At 38.0% G+C, this 24,226-nt stretch overlaps 1 protein-coding gene across 18 annotated transcripts in view; it reads left to right on the forward strand.

The window, feature by feature from the left end:
- Nucleotides 1-24,226, forward strand: part of PTPRD (protein tyrosine phosphatase receptor type D) — a 384,409-nt gene that overhangs the window by 85,230 nt on the left and 274,953 nt on the right. For all 18 annotated transcript variants that reach the window (XM_074932640.1, XM_074932629.1, XM_074932631.1 and 15 more), the window contains exon 2: nucleotides 7,381-7,548. In XM_074932640.1, the coding sequence (XP_074788741.1) occupies nucleotides 7,464-7,548 (85 nt within the window). In that variant the 5' untranslated portion in view covers nucleotides 7,381-7,463. The remainder of the gene's footprint in view (nucleotides 1-7,380; nucleotides 7,549-24,226) is intronic.

The following is a 24,226-nucleotide window of genomic DNA, read 5'->3' on the forward strand; positions in this document are numbered from 1 at the left end:
CAGTTGTTTTCCCATAAGTCCTTGTGGCAGACCAGCAATGGCTGTGAACTAAAATCCTAGCTGTGAACAACTCAAACTTTAGAAAAGTTGAAGTATAAAATCAGTTTGTGTAGGTACACAAATTAGCTGCCATTATCCTCACATTCCTATATTCCAAAATTTTATAAGCTAATAAGCTACTGGGTTTTTCAATGTGACTCCATACCTCTGCTATGACTTCTTTTTTGTCTGTGTTCATGTCTCTTCTGAGAGCTCTACCCTGCTATGCTAAATGTCTGGGTTCGGTTATCAAGCATTTACATGCACATGCAGCATGTAAAAGCAAGCAGAAGAATAAAATCAGTATTTACTTTTTTTTTTTTTTTTTTTCTTTTTGTTTTTAAAATTTGGCTCCAGGTAAGCATTTCCTATAAGTTTAACTGTCTTGGAGCATGTACTGTCTCCTCCTGAGTACTGTGTTAACAGCTAAAAGAATATTTTCGGTACTAAATAGACTGAAGGCAAGTAGTTCAGTGTTCAGTCATTCATTCACCCAGTTGATCCTTTTGAGGATAATTGGTACATGTGCCCGTGCCTATCATCTGTCCCATCTGTGGAAAATTGTTTTGTGTCTGCATTGAACACTGTGGGGCTGGACATCTCCACTTTTACTGATTTTATTGATAGATAACACTAATGAGGGGAAATCTGTCTCTTACTTACATATATGCTAATATCATCATTTGGTTTTCATTCTTGTATTAGCAGTTTGGAGAACGGGACCAAAATAGCTGTTGTGGCAGAAAATATTCATAGGTAGTTTTTTCAGAGAACTTGTAAGAGTAATTTTTTATTATTTAATGCAGCAGTTACGTAGTACTTATCCTAAAATAAAACCAGCTTTCATTAAAGCTTCACAAAGAGGGTTTTTTGAATAACTGTTCATCTCTCTGTATTCTACCAAGGAGAAGCACCATCTTTCTGCACTGGTGCAGCGTGAATGTTGTAACAGGGGCTGCTAAGAGAGTACCTCACTCCAAATTCATTCTGCGAGACAAATGTTGTCCCTCTGGGGAGAGGCTAGTATAACCTGGTGTTGCAAATGCTGTTTGTGTTTTCACTGTCTCTGCTACCACACTCCGGATATAGCAAGGAGTTTGTCAGGAGGAAATAGAAAAGAGAAGAGACTACTTCATTTAAGAATTAATACTGCATTAGATGATCATTTTACTTTGGAATGAATGTAGCTTGATTTGATAGTTAATGCTTGTTTGATAATTGCATTTAGTTCTTGTAAAGAATTGCATCTCCATGTTAGTTTTCACAAATAAGCCAAGTATACATCTTCATACCAGATGATTATCAGTCTCAAGGTTGCTACAGTTGTCAGTAACAGGGTCCCTGGCTGAGGTAGACTCGTGTGGAGAACCTTGATAGCACATGGTTGTCTACTAACTTGCTTCTTTCTAGTGTTAATCAGCCTTCACAAACAGTATCTTCAATTCACTTGAAAGAAAAATGACCCACTATCCATCTTTATTCAAGTGCTTCTGTTTACTTGACCTACTATACTAGAATTTAGCTATGGAGGCATAAGCAGGTCAAGAGAGAACAACAGGCAAAGGATCTCCTGGAAACCTTAGTGTGTTGATGATGCTAGCTAAAGCCATGACACTTAGAAGTGGCAAATAAAGAAAGTACTGAGGATGTTGGCTTTTTATGGTCTGAGTGATAGTCACCTTCAAGGCAGAGACAGTGTTGTACTTGTATGTGCTTGTATGTGCATTTAGAGTGAGAGAACGGAATGGGGTTTTTAATTTTAAAAAAAAAAAAAAAGCTCCTTTTTCCTCTCAACATTTTCTTCAACACATTTTGTGATCAATCCCTTCATATGCAGACAGCTTGTAGAGGATAAATGCATATTCACATGTCAGGATCATGAGACTTTTAAAATTCCCTTTTTTTCCCCAAGCAGGTAACAACGTTTGTAGTCCACTAGATAGCATATTTAATGGTTTGGTGGGAGTGTTTTGAATCTGTGAAAATAATCTTCAGCACCCTGTTAAAAAGCAGTTGTGTAAAACAAGAGCCTTTGTGGTAACTTTTTTTTCCCTCCTCTGCTCCCCTTACTATTGGTGGTGTTTCCTCTGCACTTCCCTGCTAAAGGGAACAGTTTATGGTGTGGACACAAATCTTAGTACCCATCACATTTCTGCCATTCACCTTCACATGCCAGCCAGTATGTTTGTGCATCAATAAAAAGGTAAAGTTTTGTCCACAACTGAGTTGCCTTTAGAGATAGCTCAGGGCTCCCTTGTAGCTCCCGCAGTATAGAAGAAGCAAATTCAAAATCTCCTCTTCCTTGAAAGTACATTTCATGCATCTCCATCTTTATGGTAGCAATGGAATCTTTATGTAGCAGTTGGCTCTGATACGCTTGCACAGACACAGATTGAGTCTGACAGGACTGATGTCTCATGGACTTTGCTGTCATTTGAAATGCTGGCATGAAGATGGTAGTGATGAGAGGGGGGAGCTGGTGCCTTCAGCACTTTGCCTATGAAGATTTCTTAGGTTAGTATTTTTTGATGGCAGTAGCTGATTCAAAAGATAGTTTTACAAAAGAGATTCCTAACAGCAATAGCTTTCTAACAGCTGCTCATGTCTTTTCTTCCTTGTGTAGATTTTTTGAGCATCACACTGTGCTGTAAAATGGACTCTTTATACCACTCACAATCTGTAAAATCTAATGGAATGGTAATTAGTATGACTTTTTCTCCACTCTTGGTTTTTATCTTCACTCAATGGAAACCACTCACATGGTGATCAAGAATCATAGAATCATTCAGGTTGGAAAAGACCCTTGGGATCATCGAGTCCAACCATCAGCCCAACTCTACAAAGTTCTCCCCTACACCATATCCACCAACATCTCATCTAAACAACCCTTAAACACATCCAGGGATGGTGACTCATAGGACAGCCTATTCCACTGTCTGACCACTCATTCTGTAAGATTTTTTTTCCTAATGTCCAGTCTAAACCTCCCCTGTTGCAGTTTAAAGCCATTCCCTCTTGTTCTATCGCTAATCACCTGTGAGAAGAGACCAGCACCAACCTCCCTACAATGTCCTTTCAGGTAGTTGTAGAGAGTGATGAGGTCTCCCCTCAGCCTTCTTTTCCTCAAACTGAACAGTCCCGGCTCCTTCAATCGCTCCTCACAGGATTTGTTCTCCAGGCCCTTCACCAGCTTCGTTGCCCTCCTCTGCACTCGCTCCAGCACCTCGAGATCTCTCTCGTATTGAGGTGCCCAAAACTGGACACAACACTCCAGGTGTGGCCTCACCAGTGCAGAGTACAGGGGGACTGTCACCTCCCTGCTTCTGCTGGTCACACTATTTCTGATACCGGCCAGGATGCCGTTGGCTTTCTTGGCCACCTGGGCACACTGCTGGCTCATGTTCAGCTGCTTGTCAGTGAGAACCCCCAGATCCTTCTCTCCCAGACAGCTCCAGCCACACCTCCCCAAGCCTGTAGCCATGCAGGGGGTTGTTGTGGCCCAAGTGCAGGACTTGGCACTTGGCCTTCTTGAAGCTCATCCCGTTAACGTTGACCCACTGATCCAATCTATCCAAGTCTCTCTGTAGAGCCTCCCTGTCCTCATGCAGATCGACACTCCCGCTTAACTTGTGTCATCTGCGAACTCACTGATGATACACTCTATGTCCTTACCAAGATCATCAGTAAGGATGTTGAACAGAAATGGTCCCAGCACCGAGCCCTGAGGAACACCACTTGTGACCGGCCGCCAGCTGGGTTTAGCTCCACTGACCACCACTCTCTGGGACCGTCCATCCAGCCAGTGCTTGACCCAGCAGACCATTCGCTCATCCAGCCATGGGCAGCCAGTTTTTCTATGAGAATTCTATGGGGAACTGTGTTGAATGCTTTTCAAAAATCCAGGTAGACTATATCCGCAGCTTTTCCCTCATCCAATAGTCAAGTCATTTTGTCGTAGGAGGAGATCAGGTTTGTCAGGCAGGACCTGCCTTTCATAAAGCCATGCTGACTAGGCCTGATCCCCTGGTTGTCCATTATATGACTTTCCATGGCACTCAAGATGACCTGCTCCATGATCTTCCCTGGCACCGAGGTCAGACTGACAGGTCTATAGTTTCCTGGATCCTCCTTCCTGCCTCTCTTGTAGATGGGTGTCACATTTGCCACCCTCCAGTCCAACAGGACCTCCCCAGTCAGCCATGACTTCAGGTAAATCATGGACAGCGACTTGGCGAGCACATCTGCCAACTCTTTCAGCACCCTTGGGTGTAACCCATCCGGTCCCACAGACTTGTGTGCATCCAAGGGGTGCAGCAGGTCTCTGACCACTTCCTCTTTAACTGTGCTGACCTCAATCTGCTTCCCCTCCCCATCTCCCAGCTCATGAGGCTGGGTGTCCAGGGAACAGCCAGTTCCACTGCTAAAGACTGAGGCAAAATAGGCGTTGAGCACATCAGCCTTTTCCTCATCCTTAGTTACCATGTTTCTCTGTGCACCCAATAAAGAAGGGAGGGTTTCCCTAATCCTCCTTTTGCTGTTGACAAATTTATAGAAACATTTTTTATTATCTTTAACAGCTGTAGCCAAGTGGAGCTCTAGCTGTGCTTTGGCTCTCCTAACGTTCTCCCTGCATAGCTTCACTACATCTTTACAGTCTTCATGAGAGACCTGCCCCCTTTTCCAAAGCTCATAGATTCTCCTTTTGTTCTTGAGATCCAGACAAAGGTCCCTGTTTAGCCAGGCCGGTCTCCTTCCCCAGCTGCCTGTTTCCTGGCTCACGGGAACAGCCTGGTCCTGTGACTTTAAGACTTCTCTCCTGAAGTATGTCCAGCCTGCCTGGACTCCCATTTCCTTCAGGACAACCTCCCAAGGGATTTTTCAATCAGTCTTTTGAACAGGTCAGAGTTTTCCCTCTGGAAGTCTAAGGTGGCAGTTTTACTAACCCCTCTCGTTGTTTCTTCGAGGATCAAAAATTCAGTCATCTCATGATCACTGCACCCTAGACAGCCTCCAGCCTTTACTTCCCCCACAAGCTCTTCCCTGTTCACAGAACTGGGTCCAGGAGGCACCTTCCCTGGTCGGCTCACTCACCAGCTGTGTGAGGAAGTTATCCTCCACACATTCCAGGAACCTCCTGCATTGTTCCCTCTCTGCTCTGTTGTGTTCCCAGCAGATACCTGGGAGTTTAAGTCCCCCACAAGAACAACGGCAAGTGACCGCGAGATTTCTCCCAACTGTTTGTAGAAAGCTTCATCCACCTCACTGCTTTGTTGGGAGGTCTATAGCAGACTCCCACAGCAAGATCTGCTTTATTGGCAGGCCTTAACCTTATCCAAACACTCTCAACCCCGTTATCACTAGACTTGATTTCTGAGCTCTCATAGCATTCTCTAACATACAGGGACACTCCACCACCTCTCCTTCCCTGTCTGTCCCTCCTGAAGAGCTTGTAGCCATCGATAGCAGCACTCCAGTCGTGTGAAGCATCCCACCACGTTTCTGTGATAGCTACTGTGTCATAGCTCTCGTGCTGCATCATGGCTTCAAGCTCCCTCTGTTGCTCATACTGTGGGCATTGGTATGGATGAACTTGAGATGAGCTAATGAATCTGACACTTTTTTGTGAGTGTGGGCCCCATTCACTAGCAGACCCTTCTTAGGTACTTCCACAGTTTCTAAACATCTTTCCCTTCTCTCACATGAAGAGGCAGAGGGAGAGCCCTCACCAGTCCACCATCCTTCAGGCCTTGGCATCTTCCCTTGAGCTTATTCCTAACAGGCCCAGTTATCTCCCCCCCCCCCCCATCTAGTTTAAAGCCCTGTCAATAAGCGCTGCTAACTCCTGCCCCAGAATCCTTTTCCCCCTCTGGGACAGCTGCATGCCACCTGTCTTGTCACCAGCAGACCAGGTGCCTTATAAACCTCACCATGATCAAACATCCCAAAATTCTGACGGTGGCACCAGTCTGAGCCACATGTTAATCAGATGTGTTTTCCACCCTCTTTCAGTGGTTTTCCTTTCCACTTGAGGGGGTGATGAAAACACCACCGGAGCTCCCCAGCCTTCAGTTCACCACCCCAGTGCCTTTCAGTCCTTTTTGAGTGACTTTAAACTTCTCTCCCACCTCATCATTACTTGCCTGGATAACCAACACAGGGTATTAATCAGAGTGCTGCACCAGAGCACTGACCCTCCTTTTGATGTCTCTAACCCAAGCCCCAGGATTGCAGCAGACCTCCTTAAGGTATGGATCTGGTCAACATATGGGCCCCTCCGTGCCCTTCAGAACAGTCACCCACTGCAATTACCCTCCTTTCCTTCTTACTTGAAGAAGTAGCAAGTTGTGGGGCTGAGGGACCAGCTGTGGGTGACTCACTGGATGGATCCTCATTTCCATCTTCATTCGTCTGGCTGTCTAGTTCCAAAGCCTCATACCTGTTTTATAATGACAACTGGAAGAAGATAGTATCCAACTTGCCAAAGTTTATATGTTATATCAAAAAGTAAAACTACATTTCATTGTTATTTTAGTGACAACATTAGGCTGTTTGAAGATATCACTACTAATTCTGGTGAGAGGGAAAAACGTTTTTATATTCCTTAATTTCTTTTATTGGTCAGTAGTGGTAAATTTGAGCATGAAACAGACACTACTTTTTTAAGTCAGGTACTTTAGCTACAGTGCTCCCAGTGTATCATATTCAATTATACATCATAATAAATGAGATACTGAATTGGAATCTCAGCCCTTTATTGAATGTTGGATTTCTCTTTCCTGTTAGGCATAACAGGAAAAATCACAACAGGAAAGTCACAACAGGAATTTTAACCTTTGAGAGTTGTTGAACTACACAATAGGCTAGCATTTGATGTCTAGCCTTAAGAACACCTCATGAAGCAGATTTTGCTGTGCTGTTTTTACCAGATGTCAGGACATTAGCTGCTTGCAAGTGGACTTTTTATTCTGGATATTGAATCCACTTTGATTCCCTTTTTGCAACATGAGTATTCCAGTGATGTATTATACTTTATTAACAATGACAGTTATTGTGATTCAGAAGGTGCTGTTGAATACAACAAAAGATCCAGGGTGTGACAGATGCTTGATTAGGGTAGAAAAGATGCACTGAGAAATGTGTTGCAACAGTGCTAGCATACACCATACCTTGAATCTTCTGGTATATGCCAGTAGTCTGAAATTAATTATACTTCCTTTTTTCTCCCTTACCCTTTTGTCTTTCAAAATTGTTTTGCCTGAAATTGTGAATGCTTAGAAAAAAACAAAATCTGTTGCCTACTTTGCTAACTGTATTTTTATCTTTTTCTTATCTGTTGCACAGGCTCTGAAAAGACTTCATCTGAAATTGCAGACTGGACAGACTCGCAGTGGCTTCTAAGTCATTGAGAACAAGGCTGCCAAAGCATGCTGGTGCCAAGCTGTCGGATGATGCACGTAGTCAGGCCAGTGGTGGTGCTCCTGTGCTTACTACTCTATGCTGATGCTGAAAGTAAGCTTATTATTCATTTGTGCTTAGGTCTTGGCTATGGGAACAGTTTTGTTTTCAGCTGGTGGTTGCCAAGGATCTCGGAATGAGTCTCCATTTGAGTAATTAAAGCACTGCAAGGTCCTCTCTAGATCACAGCTAGTATCCGAAAAGGATTATTTATGCAACTTCGTTACTGTTTTTCTTATTAATGCCCCTTTTCTTAAGCAACTAGTGGTTCCTGCTCAGATGGTGGAGACTGTTCACACAAAGTTATGTAGACAAAACAAATACCAGCCTTGCTTACCAGCCATTGGTTAAATCCCTTAAAGATATCTGTCATACTTTGAATATTTCTTTCTTAAATTTGGTTTAAAAAAAGAAAAAAAAAAAGACCCCACCCCTCAATTAATATACAGTCCAATTAAAATTCCAGGCCCTTTGTAACTGCCACAACAGCTGTTCTAATGTATTATTTCCGACAGCTGTCTCAAAGTACAGTATCCAAACACATCTAGCAGAACTGACAACTTAGTGGCTGGCCTAAATTCAGTGATGAAAGGCACCTATGTTTACTTGTACTGAGGGGAAACTGTTGGATTTTGGTCAATTAGTTTACTTATTAATGGAAAGATAATATCATCTTCTTAATTAGGAAATCATTAGGTCTACCTTGTTTACATGTGTTCCTTCACCCAGATGTCCTGTGGCTTCTTGCAGAAGTAATGTGCAAATGAGAAAAGTAATTTGCTTTCCACCTGTTGACCTGCAGGTTTACTACACAAGCTGACTCTTAACATTCACTTGATTGAGGGATATTTTCGTATTGAATCTTCCTTCCTGACCCCATGCAGATATATCACCAATCGATAAGCTCTGTTGCAGCTCTGACTTTCAAAGACGCCTGTGTTTTTTCACACATCTGTGTAAAACAAAGAAGCAGTTGAATTAAGTAGGAACAGTCAAGAACAAAAACAGTGTCAGTAAGGTTGGGTAAATCAGTTCTTAGTAAATACATACTACCACTCCGTTTATCACCCGCACTCTAGGTATACTAAATTGCAACAATAAAAGAGGTACAAAAACTTTCCACTTCCATGTGTAGTAAGACTTCCGTTTTTTAACTCTTGCTCGTAAATGAAAAATAGAAAAAGGACAAAACATACATGTTTGTGGCGTACTGACAGCTGAGATTCTTTGGCCTCTTTCCAGGTAGATAATGACCAGCTGGGATGATTGTGTCTAAGGTGAAGCCAAGGACATTTTAACACTTTAGCCAGCAAATAATTAAATGGGAAGTGGCCCCATATGTTGTATGTTTCTGCAGTTGTATTATACCACCTATTTTAAAAGTAAATTCTGTGCTTAGCGAACACAGACTATCAGAATCTGATACATCTTTTCTACTTCAGATAATGGAATGTCCAACCTCCTGTGATCGAGTAGTGAATGATTTTTTGGGTTTGGTAACCCTATTACGGTGTCTATTTACAAAAATACACACTCAAACCCCAGAAACTCCATTGTTAGCTCTGTACTCATGAGAGAAAGGTATAGTTTCTGTAATCATACTATGTTAAACAGAAGGTTCCCTATTTCATCAGTACTGTCTGTGGAGAGGGAAGATACTTTTTCTGAAGATTAGCATGGAGTTTACTTCAAAACTGGTTCATATCCAAATACAGTTTTTAACAGAGTTTTCAGATTCAGTTTTCAAAAAATGCTGTATTCTACTTATGAAACTTTTTTGTTTTAAATAGCATGTAACAACATATAAGTCTTTGCTGTCTAGGGCTAGGAGGAATTCAGGAGTATCGCATATAGAATAAAGGTTGTAAGATGCACAGGAATTATCTCTTTGGGAGAGTTACTCTCAGTAAAACCAGCCTGGATAACAAGATGCAGTCTTAAAAAAAACTTAAAAAAGAATAAAAATGATGTAACATTAAATCTTATTATTAATTAATAGTGGATAAGTAGTGTTTTCAAATACAGATTCTTAATCATATTCTTTACAGGACTAGTGTACTATCTTGACTGGAGAACAAAGCAAAGGTCTCTTCAACATTAATTACTTGGTTTCTTCGATTCCTTTTACATTGGTTTGTACCATAATGTCATATTATGTGATCATTAATAGTTTCATGTGGTTATGCTTATAGTCAATATGAGTGCTGTTAATTTAAGTTGGAAACACTCCACCCTAAATACCACTGATCATCTTTCACAAATGCACAAATCAGCTGAATTTTGTGCTGGAGGACCTCATATAAAGTAATCCTTTATGATTTTGTATATTTATCTTTGCAATTAGCAGATAGAACTAGGCAGAGTTAGAAGAATAGAGGGTAGCCGAAAAAGTTACATTAGGTTATCTTCTTGGAGAGATTTATAAATGTTGCAATATCATTACTACTTAGGATTAATTGCATCTTTTAATTAGCCAACAGGAGAAAGAAAATGACGATTTAAAAACACAAATTAAAAAATTAAGATTTTTTAAAAGTTAAAAGATGAAAGATTCAACTAAGAAAAGTTGAGAAATACTGCTAGAATTTTGGAACTAAAGTATAATGGAATAGTAATATCATGAACTTTTTTCTTTTCAAAAACCAGAAATGCTTTAAGACAAACTCATTTGTCCTATATACTAGATCAGAGTTTCTGATAAAACATCAGAACAGAGAATAAGTAATTATGCTAAGAAGTGATAGACTGTCTCTGGTTTTACTGTTTCAGTATTTTCTTAAGGACAGAATTGAGGTGGACAATATGGCTTTCTAAGAACAGAAGTGCAGTTTCTCACCTAATAATTTAAAAATACTGTTGACTTGTTTAGAATTTTAAAAGCTCAATTTCTGTTGGTCTTTCCTGTTCTTTTGTTGTTAAAAGTTTTTGCCATGTGGATAGCAAGAACTGTGAAATGAGAAAGTGAATGAACTCTTACATATATCACGTGAACATGAAATGGTCACTTCAAATATTCAGGCTTTAATCTGGCTAGCTATTATTTAATGAGAAAAGACTCATATTTTGATGTTGCCTTTATTTTCTGCTTGCTACTAACAAAAATTATGACTACAAAATTGTAAAATTGCCCATAATTTGTGTAAGTTTACATAAGCCTTTTTTACAAAGTGCGCTGTAAGTTAAAACTGGTTTTTCAGCATCATGGATCCTTTTGTGCGTTCGTTTTCTTCTAATGAATTATAGAAAGAACTAGATGTGGAAGGAGAGAGAAAATATGTAATGCCATATTTTGCTCATTTGCACTTACTTGGTTTTAGTTTCAACTAAAAGACTGTGATACACCTAACACAAACCAAAGAGGCTTGTGATAGCTAGATGTCAATGCAGCGTCTCCTGTGTTCTAGTCAAATCTGATTATTTCATGCCCTTTACAGTATAGTTCTGAAAACTATACAGCACATTCCTCTGTCTCTTAACCTATGACATTAAAGAAAGAGGCTACTGTTGTCAAATTATTAATATGCGCAGGATTTTACGTTGCATAAATATTTATATATGTATATACAAATGATATACATTATATAGTATGAATTAAATTGTGTGCCATGTATGTGTTTATATGGCTCCACATAATATTGCATTAATACTACAAGTTGTAAATTAATGTTTTTCTGTTTTACCAGTCTAAAAGGGAAGCTCTTAGGGAGTCCCAGTAACATTTTACTCTTACACACTCTACTTTGAAAGATCTACTGAATATCCACATATTTATTTTATGGGCTGACGGAGTGCACTGGATCAGTGAGCCTGCTGTGTGCAGATGCACAGAAAGCTGTGTTTTCTTCTTGTATGATTAGGTCTCCTCCTGGGTTGTCTGAGGACTTGAAGAAAAGTTCTTCCTGTGCTAGACTTGGTCTGCCTTCCAGTCTTTCTAGTACTGCTCCTGTTTGTATAGTTCTTTGTAAAAGAGTCCCAGACCCAACTGTTGTCCAGGGCTCTTCTTGAACTTCACAAACTGTTGGCGGGAGTATGTTAATGCCCTTTAGTGGTGAGAGGACACAAAGGATGAGACAAAGGGGACAAATTTTTTCTCTTTTTTTTCTCTGTCATCATGGAAAGGCCACGTCTTCCTTTTTTCTTCATCATTAGTCTGTTGCTAGCACTAAGGTACTACAGAAAATAAGATATATCCTGATATTGTCAGTGCATTGTATTCTTTCCAGACTAATTGCAAATGGATAAGGAACTCAAACTCTTCTGATCTCACTGTGAAATCACTGTGATTGGGATCTAAGTAGCAAGCCCACTTCATGCTTTTGAAGAGATTCCCAGTGGTTGACATTAGTACTAGCTTTCAGTTTAGATACTACGCTCACAGCTGAAGGAGGGAATGAGACATCTTTGTTTCTCTCCATCACTGCGAAAGACACCAGACTCTGTAATGTGTTGGCATGGGCGGATAAACTCCCATGTGGCCACCTCTCAAAGGGATACAGGATGGAAATGCCAAAAAAACCTTCCCTGGTATACTGGATGAGGTACCATGCCCCTTATGTCTGTGACTAAGAATTTACTCTTACTGTTGATCCAGAAACTAGTTATACTTGCCAGAGCAAAGTAAGCAAAATTCAAAGGTGGCAAAATTACCTTTGCTCTTTTACATTCCACTGTTCATAAAATGAAGTGTAACTTGTATGTATAAGAAGTGAAAAATTTCAAGGAATATGACTTTTTTTAGTTGTCTTCATTTATGTTTGGTATTTGTAGCTTCTATGCACATTGGGAGAAGATATTACAGAATTCGCTGAAGAAAGGAAATGTTTACTTAGCCTTCTTGTTTGTAGAAAGTCTGGTAGTTCACACTGGCTGCTTTATTCTGAATGGTGTAGATGTCAACTGTGTTAAGGCAATACTTCTCTACATCTACTGAGAAATTAGTAATATCACATTGTTTGTCATAAGAAAATTACTGGGTTTTTTCATGTTTACTAAGAGAACTGGCAGAGTAGTAACTACCTAGAAGCTTTCTGCAGGTTCATCTGAGTGATAACAAGAAGCATATATGTTTCAGACACTCCTTATGGAACAGTTTTCTTATACTGTTACCTCTTTTTGACCTCTGTAATGATGAGGTGCGAAGTTAATCACTGAGCTCAAAGAAATATATAAAATATAAAATGGTGTTAAAATTCTTATTTCTGTTTTTTTTTCTAGTATCCTCATTTTTGAAATACAAGAGTTTAATTTGTATTAAGAGAATCAAATAATTTTCTTCAGATATACTGCATCCTGCTTTTTAGTAGTTAAATTTATTTTCACAGCACACATCCTGTTTGCTCTCCACCCCAACAAAGGCCTGGTCACTAGCACTTCAAAATTCTCTGCTGCATTCCAGTCATTTTCTCTGTTTAATTCTTTTCCTTCATTCTTGGTTGCATAGCTTCTGCTCTGACATTTTTCTTTTGCTGCTTTTTTGAGATCCTGTTTTAGAAGAGAAGCCACAATTCCTTCTTCAATCAGTAGAAGTGGTTGCAGCTGACTGTAAAAAGGCAATCAGAAATACTACCCATAAACAATACATTTATTGTATATTGCCTCCATTCCCAATTGTTTAAAATGTGAATAATGCATAGTTTGCTCTCTGTCTCCTGATGCATAAGTGTTAGTTAACATCGTGCTGTGTAAAAGAAAAATCTTGATTATCATCTCTAGACCAGGATCAGGAAGGGCTAAAACTTAGTACTGACAGGACAGTGGTTACTTTTAACAAATTTTGAGGTGATTGAGACAAATTTTTGTTAATTGGGATCTAAAGATGGTAGTTTAGTATGGTGAAATCAAACATAAAATGGCTAATTTTTTTCCCTTTTTTTTTTCCCCCCCTTTGTTCTGATTGGTTCCTTCATTTTGTTTTTTAAAGCACACCTGTATTTTTCCCTGCTAATACTGTTCTTCCCTTTTAATTTTTTTTATGTTCTTTGACAAGCTGGAACATGGTCATGCAGTCCACATTGAACTTTTTTGTTTCTAAGCACTTGTCTGTAACATTAAGCTAACATAACTAGAACTTCCTAAGTCATTACCTCACAGAAAGTAATTATCTTATGTAACTCTTGCAACTAGACATACATGTTTTACACTAAAAAAAAAAAAACTATTCCAGAATAGCTTCATAAACACTACCTTCAGGCAAGTGCAACTTGGAAGTTTTTTACTTTTGTATGTGTGTGCCTTTGGTAACTAGGACTAAATTTCTGTCATGTTAGATTTAGATTTAAAGTCTGACATCTTTTAAAAGATTATTTCAATTACTACTTTCAATTAGTAGTAAAGAGAACTGCAAAAACCAAAGATAAAATTCTCCTGTTCTTTATTGGTAATTTTTTCAGTATCATCTATCTTTGTATCTTAGTGCTGTTAGCATTCGTTTTGTGTAAGATACAGCCTTTTGTTTACATTACTCTTTCTTTTAATGGTGATGTGGGCAAGAGAATTTAAATATGCACTGCCTTTTCTGAAGAAAAATAGCTTTCAATTTTGTTTTATATTATTTTTTCAGGAATTTTGGTATCTTTCTGCAGTTCAACCCTAGGACATTTTCCAGATGATTTCATGAAAATTGGTATATAGTATTGCGAGAGTAATTTTATATTGCACTTATTAAATGTGATATTAAAATATGTCAAATAAATCACCCATCAGTTCCCACAAGTTTTAGTCTTAGAGAAAAGTGGGACAGCTAGTATACCAAACCATTCTAGATATATTCATTTTGCTAGGCAGCAAAGTGGAGGCTTTGGAATATACATGATAGATGAAATGGAGAATCAAGGGAAGTGAAAATGTTACGTGATCATCCCAAACATAGTGACTTAGTCACAGAAACTACAATACGGATGCTTGCACAAAACAGAATTTATGCAACCCTTATTTTTCAAGTCCTTACATTAAAACAAATTTGAATAATTTAATCCCAAGAGTAGCCATGATTACCACCATATCTGTTTAAATTGTTAAATTTGTTTTAATTATCGAGTATTAACAGCAAAACTGAGACCTGATTGAGGAATACAATTTTCCAATTCACATAATTTTTAAAAAGGTGTTTGGGTCAATCTCTACATAACAAAACATTTCAAAATTTAATATGAATGAAAAGTTTGTTTGAATTTTTGTAAAGTGTAGATTCAGAATTAAATATAGTTTACCAGGGCCTTGAACTATAGAATAAACTGAAGAACAGCTGCAGAATGGTTCTCCTGAACATTTTAGTAGGTTATCTCTGCAACTTTGAAGATAATTTCCATGTCTCTTTCACAGCTGCTGTTAATTTAGGTAGTTACAGGCCCCTACCTCCCAAAAGCAGAGTGCTGAATAGAGTCGAGTTGCAAGCTCCGGAGTTCTGAGAAGCCTTTAAGCCCTGGCAATATTGCCTGTGGCTGACTGTAGAGACAGTGAAATTTCTGTAAAAAATGAAAGCCCTACATCTTTTGTATTTTCAGGAGCATATATAAAATAGGAGTCAGGAAATTCAGGTTCTCCAGCCTTCCCAGACACCAAGTAATCTAGATAGGGGAGCTGTATTTTAATGGCCCAACAGATTTGGACAAAATCAAATTATTTGATGTCAACACTTAACAGGAAGTGTTTCTGGAGAAACTTCAGTAGGGGTAAGTATCTCACTATGTGCAATTCCCTGCAGCATCAGTAATGACCACTAGCAGATAACGGGATGTAGGTAATAAATATTTCTTTGTCAGAACTGGCAGGGAATTCCAGTGTGTCTGTGTTTGCCAGATTTCTTAAGAACATGTCTGCATACTTTAAAAGTTTAGTAAAAGTACATATCAGAGTCTTAATATAGGAGCAAATCTTAGGAAAAATGAAAGGAGAAACAGCAATATAGAAGATTTTTTTGTTGTTGTTACATTCACACAGCACAACAAATGCTCTAGTGGTTTACAATATTTTCACTTCTTATCTGAGGTTTAACCCTCAGTGGCTGAAATGGAGATAAAATCTTGTGTAGCAGCATCTGTTGCAGTGGTGAACTTTGACAACAGCTTTAGCAAATTATAAAAATCTGAAAATACATAGGAAGATCACCATTCACTATTGTTTCCACTCTATCTTTCAGAAAATAACCTCCCCCCCAAATTAATGATGTATAGGATCTTTCTGTCTTAAATAGTGTCTGCTCGAAGACATATTTATTCAAAATAGTTAGGAAAATAATTGTTAATTTAATCATATCAAATTGGTGGTGCAGACTGAATTAATTTGACTGCTTCCTTTAAAAGTAGCAATGTGAAGAATAAAATTACATGTTGACTTTAAATTTCTCTAAAAGAGGTTTAAACACAGTTGTGTATGAATTGCTACTGTGGCGTTCACTGAATTATACAAGACTGTAATGTACAAGGTAGGAGAAAAATGGGTGCAGAATGATAATATCAGTTGATGAGTAAAGAGTTCATGCATAATTGAAGAGAACATATTGATAAAAGACAATTCAAATTAAATTACTCATAGAGCATGAATGCAAATATGTGGCAAATTATCAATTCAGTTTACACGAAATTCTGGTGCATGACTTAAACAGCACTTTGGACATGGTGTAGCTGTGCAGAGTAACATCAAATAACAAAATTTCACAATGCATACCACATTCTCGAGTTCCTTGCTAAAAAGAAATTTTTCGAGCCTTTTCCCACTAAGACTTGTTAAGAAAGAAAGTTCAATAAAGTTTAAACTTTCTTCTACAGGGATATAAATTCTTCAACTAAATGTATCTATGAAACTTAATTGGATAGTTTTTGTTCTAGTTTGTGCTTAAGAAGTTAATTTTTAAATTACTATGTATTTTTCAAGCTCTCTGTGCTTTCCACTTCAGTAGCAGTATATGGATAGAAGGGAGGCTCGACTACCATTGATTTTTTAAATTTTTTTTTTCACTTCTCCATGCAAATGTGAAGGAGTTAAAAACAAGGGAAAGTGGTGCTAAATTTATTTTGGCAGTGAGAGTCAATTACATATGGGCATTTCCAAGAGAGTTCCACGTGGGTCACTTTTTTCCTTCAAGAATTTCAAATATGCTTTAGAAAAATATATTAAATAACTGTTGAGGACATTGTCAGGTGATGTCTGGATTTAAAAGAGAAATAGTCATTTGGTCTCCTGTTTTAATGAAACAGCATACATTTGAGCAGCAACAAATGCAAGGCCAAACAGCTAAAAGTGAAAAATATGGTTCAGAATAGAGAGTAGTATCTTTAGAAGTAATGATTTTGTAGGTAAACTGAAAGTTTTTGTGAAAAAGTGCCTCATGTTCAGGTGAGGCAGTAGGGTCTAACATTATCTTTTGATTGAAAAGCAGGGGTAGAATGAATGGAAGTAGAAAGATAAATTAACCCCACATATATGGGCCTAGTGAGACTAATAATGCAGTGCAAATCTAGTCCTGATTTCTTATTCCAAAAAGTGTGTTGACAAAATGGAGAAAGTTCAGGAAAGAAAAAACGAACAAACAAACAAAAAAACACCATAGATTCAGGTCAGGAAAATGCTTTATGATCTTCAGTAAGAAGTTTGTTTAAAAAGATTACTGAAGACTTCTTTCAGTATACATGGTTTCTTGTAGAGAAGATAGAGATTGCAGTGGAGAGAATTTAATAATAATCTAATAGCTAATTACAGACAATTACATTGTATCTGTTGGGACAGACTGCTTAAATGCCAGTTTGCTACTATATAGCTGAATATTCTCAGGACAAGATTTGTTACATTTTATAAACACTAAACAAGATGCTAGTCTTAGTACAAAAGTGACAAGGAGAACCTATTTTTAATGTGAAAGATAGAACTAGTTTTAAATCTGTGAAAAATTCTGCCTGAGGAAAGAAATGAGATTAGTGGATATGGTATAAACCATAGTATACCCACATCTTGAATACAGGAATACAGTTTATATACATTTCTCAAGAAGACACAACTGAATTAGGTAAGGTGCAGACAGTGGAAGCTGAAATGGTCCAGAGGATGGAATAGCTGCTATGTGAGACAAGACTGAAAAGGCTCCCCATTTTCAAGAAGAGATGGGCAGAGGTGGGTGTGGGGATTATGGATGGGATCTGCAGAATTGTGGGGTAGAGAATAAAGTGAAAGCATAAAGGGTATCCACCCACCCCATAATAATAGAACTCTGATGTTTGAGAGAGTTAGTAGAAGATGGTTTAAAAGCAGATAAAAGATGGAATTTGCTGCTTGTTTTTGTAGAGACAGACAGTAGCTATAATTTCAAAGAGGAGCTTCAAAAATTCTTGTACAAGATGTCCATAAATTAGTACCAAAATAGCAATCAGGAATGCCAGCTTTAATGTCCTTAGGAGTATGAAGTGAATGGACCTCAAAAAGTGTCCAGGCTTAATGTGCTAAGTTAACACACTCTCCTGACACTGCTCATGACATGGTAGCAGGCTACGCAGACTTGGTGACCCAGTGAGGCATTTGCTCTGGTCTTGTATTCAGAAATACATGTATTTTCAACAAGCATTGTTCACTGCTTATTCACCACTGTCCCTTTTTCAGAAAAAGTAATTTGGAGATTCCTAGGAAGTGAAATGAAAAGCAATGGTAAGCATTGAAGCAAATGCATTTTATAATTTTGGAAAATTATGATATTACTGTTACAGACTGCAGAGCTCACATATATGCCGGCTGTGTGGCAATGTGCGTGTATGCTGCTGTGGGACAGGATGCCTTCTGATGGCTTTACATTTCACACACAAAGTACATTAGTGGAAAATCCTAGTCACTTTTTTTCTTTTTTTTTTTTCTTTTTTTTAAAATAATCCTTCATCATCAGAGATACTGTTCATATGAAGAAGTCTAACATGCCCACTGACCTTTCTCAATATCTGTGGTCCGATGCAAGTGACGTAAAGGTTGTAGCATCTAAAGATGTATTTTCTAAAAAAAAGAGAGGTAAATTGCAACTCAGAGAGATCCTACAACATTTTAGGAAAGTGACATTGTATCTACTCTTAAATCCAGCTTTTCATATCAAGTGGGTATGGATTTCCTTAAAAAATAGTAATGGTATATAGTTAATTTTCCAATTAAATGTCTTGTAAGGAATTCATTTAGGTTCCCTTAAAATAATTTGGCAATACACTAATTAAAGATTAATTTATTATTAAAGATGTTTATTCAAATTCTAAGTGCCGTATGAAATAAAAATGTAATTATACTACCCCTTTTACAAACCTCAATAAATGCTTTCAGTCAGTGGCTACTTAATTAACGTACACCAGCTGCTTGAAACAACTGCCTTTTTATGATTTACTTTGGTGATAAATGTTTATCATTTGCCATTGACTCTTCATATTTATACTGCATTCTGACATTTTTAAGTAAGATTTTTATCAGTTTTCCATGTCAAGAACTGCAGCTATATATACTGTTTTACTAATGCAGATCTACACAAATTCCGTTGTAGCAGTCTTCTAAAAGTTGGTCATATCATGAGAGTATGCCTACTTGCTTCTAATGTCTGAAGTTTTGTTGAACATTTTAAGTTATAACTAATTTTTTTAGAATTTATTAATAAATTTAAAAATAGTTGATTCTTACTGTGCTATTGAGAAAGTATTATTCATAACTTTTTACAAATACCTCCAGTTTAGATAAATGCTATAACTGTGAGGTTTTTTAGTTTTATTTCTACTCATTCCCCCTTTGTTAAGCAAACATGATTCTCTTAGATTGATGATACACATTCTGCTTGGCAGCTCAGTGTTGGTTTTTACTCATGAATTATAGACTTCTAAAAATAATACAGTGAAATGAAGTGCTTCGGAGACTCATACGTATAATGGTGTGAATAACATGAGTATGTTAAAAATAGCTTTTAGATTTACTTGAAAAATGTGTGGGATTTTCCCATGGCAGAAAGTCTTTAGAAAAATTTTCTCAGCTATATACTATTTGACAGTAGCTCAGTACCTACGCAGAGCAGGAGCTCATTTGGTGTCTTGAGAAAAGCAGCTGACTCTGTGACAACTCACGATTGATCTCAATTTAGATAACTGATAGGTTATGTATAGACAGTTGAAAAACAATTAAACTCTGCATAAACCTGATCCTTGAATCTCTCCAGAATTTTTTGTGTATCAAGAGTAGGATGGAGGACAAAAAAAAAAAAAAAGAAAAAAAAAAAGTTGGAGCATTTTTTCTCATACCTATATGATTTACAGGTATTGCTAAAAACTAACAAATGCATTTCCAGTGCTATTTCACTTTTCTGCTTCTTTTTTTCTTCTGAATAAATGTGAATATGTGAATGGATGCTAGAGAGGATTTGTAATTAAACTTGGCCATGAATTTATTTATCCGATTCTGAAATTCAGAAGTTGGAATGTGTGGATAAAATTTGTAGTTTTTATTTATATATAAATATTAGATCTTCTTAGCCAAATTATTCTCAGATCCCCAATTACAGCAAGATATCTTGATTTGTTTACTTTTTCAATAGCCAGGTGTGCTGGGTTTGTGTGGCAGGGTTTTTGGTAGCAAGGCAGGGGCTACAGTGGTGGCCCCCTGTGAGACACTTCTCAGAGCTCCCCTGGCTACCAGTCGTACCTGCCTCTGTCCAAGGCCAAGACAGTTGGAGATGGTGACCATGTCTCTGTGATAATGTACTTAAGAAGGGAAACCTAAGAGGTGTTTGGTACTTTGAGAATGAGTTATGGGGAGGACACCTATGTGAGCACCAAGGTTAGTGGAAGGAAGAAGGAGGAAGGGGGGGAGGTGCACTGGAACAGAGAACCCACCTGTATTGGGTGGTGAGATGACAGGGCTGCCCCACCTGCCACCCACAGAGGTCATTGGAGGAGCAGAGATTTGCCTGTGGCCTGTGGAGGACCCTGAAACTCTTTGGGGAAAAAGCCTCTGATGTTTTCAGATTGTAGTTCAGCTGCAATATGTGGAGGTGACCCACACTGGAGTATCTCAGGAAGAATGCATCCTGTGGCAAGGACTAATGATGGAGAAAGTTTGTGGAGGACTGTCTCCCATGAGAGGGATGCCACATGCAGCAGAGGGAAGAATGCAGAAGAGTGCTTCTCCTCCTTGGAGGAAGAAGTGGCAAACTGAGTGCACCCCCTATTCCCTGGCCCTGTGTCGCTGAGATGGAGGTAGAGAGATCAGGAGCAAAACTGGGCCCAAGAAGAAGGGAGGGGTGAGGGGAGGTGTTTTTAAGATATGGTAATGGTTCTCACTGTCTCATTCAGTCTGTTTAGTGTCATTGTTGAAAGTGTTTTGAATTGATGTTCTTTTATTTTTCCCCTAATGAGCCTGTCTTGCCTGTGACCGTAATGGGTGAGTCACTGCTCCCTGTCCTATCTTGATTCCTTAGCCTTTTCAATTCATTTTAATTCCTTCCCACTGCTGGGAGGGAAGGAGTGAGTGAATGGCTCTGTGGTGCTCAGTGGCCCTCAGGACCGAAAACATGGCAATCCAGAAAAATCCACGTTTTGTTTGGAATGCACCAAACCTTCTTTTCAGCTGTATAGACCAGTAATTTTGTACAGGTTCTTCTCTAACATCTGCACTTGTTTGAGAATTCATAGGTGCCTTTGTTAATAAACATTCATTTCTGCCATTGAGCAAGTCTTTAGTGTCTGATATTTTTGTGGTTTGGTTTGTTTTTTTTTTTTTTTTTTCATATCAATGAGTGTCTTATTTTTGCCTGCAAAATACACTTTAATCTTGGGGGAAAGATGCACTACTCTCAGAGCCTGAAGATCAAGAGTTTGGATTTCTTTGATGTTAATAGATCTATCATGTCTTTACATTTTACAAAGAAAGCTTTATTAAGGATCGGTGAGGATAAAAAAGGGGTCTCTAATGTAAGAGCACCAAGTCTAAGCCTCTCAAATTTTAGATTTTATGTCAGATCTGTGGCCTTTACAATCTTCCTCATATCAACAAGACAGTTTTTCTAATTACATACTACTATTTTATATTAGGTGTATTGCTATTTACTTCTTAGGTGAAGAGTGTAAAAACGCATCTGCAGGTCATCAGAACTGTTCTATTTGAGCTATAGGTCTTAAAACAGAAAGGACTGCCATCTCTTGTGCATGTATCAACTTCAGAAATGGTACTTGTTAGGCATCTGACTGTAAACAAGAGGAGGGTCTATACTGAGGCTGTCAGATTCAAAGGAAGATGGTTTATTTTCTTAATTGTTTTCACAAGTGTCACATTGGTACCTATCTGAAGCTAACTTTAAGAAGTAGATTCATAATCCTTATTGGTAATTCTTTAATTTAACCAGTTTTAACCAGTATTTGGACATCACAAGTAAATTTTAACAGCTTTCAGATTTTGGATTGAGAAAAAAGTTACTAAGGTAGACAAGCACTCCTTGTTATATGGGAGAATACTGGTAGGAAAATACAAGGCAGATAATGCACAGATTCAAGGAGAGCTGATGTCTTTGTCATTTGAGGTCTCAATGGTATCCGAAACACTGATCATTTTAGAAGACTACTGCAGTTTGTTTCCAAGAACTGGTTCTTGGAATAAAGGTAATATTTCACCATATGATGAATAATTTTGAATCAGATGCTTTGAGATTGAAGTTTTAGAAAAGATCTTAAGTTCCAGCTCTGTGAAAGTATTTCAGTGTTGTTAATTTCTGATTATAGCATTACTGTTTTACTGAAAAGAAATAAATTATGCTACAACTTCTGTTCTGGAGGGAAATTTATCTTCCTGTAATACATTTCTCTTTAGAAAGCATACTTGGTCCAGAAAAGACAATTAACATAGTAATAATTTAAAGGTGAATAAAAAATGGAATCACAAATACCATTTAACTATAAACAATATTTTAGGATCATTTAAATCTCACCACTGTAGTATTTATCTCTAAATGTTCCTAATATGACAGCTTTTAAAAGAGTCTGCAAGATTTCTCTGATAATTAGTGTTTTCCTTTTTCTGCAAAAATACCATAAGTTGCACAAAGACATCAGAGTCTATGGTCTAAAAATAGTGTTGATACTCCAGTCGTCTTTTTTGTCACAATCTGAGTGCTAAGCTCCAAGTCCTGCCTGTCCTTTAGGACAATGGCTGTACTGTCCATACAGCTGTACTGTTGGGTTATTACACCTCTTACAGTCTGTGGCCCAGTTCATAGAAAGCTGGAGTGTTTTCTGACTGGAGATGGAGGCCAGGGGATATTGCTTTGAGAAGGTGTGTGTTTTGCTGTGAGGAAGAGCTCTTCTTCTGGCATGGATGGAATGTGGAGGGATTGCCTGTGCACTTGCAAAGCCCAGCAACAGGCCATGCCTGAATATCACCATCCACTGCTTTCTCTATGTTCTGTGGCACCAGAGAGTGACCCTGCTTTTCTGCTGTGCTCTGAATCTCCTGTGGGCCTCACCTTGTTAGTTGAGCAATTGAGATTTCTTTTACCCTTTCTGCTTCTTCCTATGGATCCCTTTTCCTATTCAGCTGTCTTTATTCTTTCTCTTTCTGTCTTTTCCACTCTGATCTTAACATCAAAAGTAAGCACCAGTTTTCATAAATGTCTGTGAAATCTTGTACAGATCTGTCAGTTATGCATCACAAATAGAAACAAAGCAGGAGCAGCCATATGGAAATAATAGACTGAAAAATGCATTAAAGAAATTTCGTTTAAGTTGGAGAAACTCATTAGACATCAGTAAAGTAGCATTACAACGTAAAGCTTAAGCAGTAGCAGCCCTGCTTTTTTCATATTCAAATGGACATACTTTCTCACTTTATATCTGTTTTTTTTTGTATTTAAAATTGTTTTTACTTGGCCAGACTGTTTCCTAAAATGACTAAGATCCTTTCAGTGGTATCTGTGTTGTATGATCAGTCAGACACACAACACTTTTTTTTTCTGCTGATTTTTCAGTACTTTCAATGAAGAAAGGGTGAGCAGCTCTTATTAATGACATAAAAATAAGCCAAACTCTTAAGTTGTAACTATCAGGACTAGGCAAACTTTTTCAAAGGGGAGTGTAATTCTGCACAAGTATTCTATTTTTTTTTTTCTGTTAGAAAATAAAAATTTTTACCCCTGCAAACAATTTCAAGAATAATTGCTTTGCTAAAATTTAGCATACTTTCCCAACTTACTAGACTATGGGATCTGTAGAACAGCTAACTTTGTTAAAGTTAGTTTTCCTTCTCTGCATACTTTAAAAAAAAAAAAAATAAAAATTAACCCTTATGTTTTATTGATTGTTTTCTTTTTTTTCTGAGACTGAATTAGCACAGCCTTCACACTTCAAGTACCTGTAAGAAGAATGTTGTTTTCAGGGTCCTATCCTAAAAATAGAAAGTTTGGATAACCCTAATTGATTGTAGGCTTGCTGTTGTTCATTATCTTAATTAGTCTAAGTAATTAAAGCATTAATTGATTGGCACTGATCCCTTGCTAATAAACAGTAAAGCTTAGTGCTTTCCTGCTTGATCCCATAAGACCTGCCATTTCAGTTCTTCATGCAACTCTTCGTTCGTGGTATTTGTGCTGTCAGGAGGCATGAAGTCAGTGCACAGCACTGTAGCTCTCCACCATGAACAGCACTGGGAGGGGATTAACCCATTGGTTGTACTGTTAGACAAACTACTTCTTGATGGGTGTTGCCTCAGTGAAAAATAAAAGACAGTACCAAGCTGACTGTAGCTAACT

Source organism: Athene noctua, chromosome Z, assembly GCF_965140245.1.
Source record: "Athene noctua chromosome Z, bAthNoc1.hap1.1, whole genome shotgun sequence".
In the NCBI taxonomy this organism is placed as follows: Eukaryota; Metazoa; Chordata; class Aves; order Strigiformes; family Strigidae; genus Athene; species Athene noctua.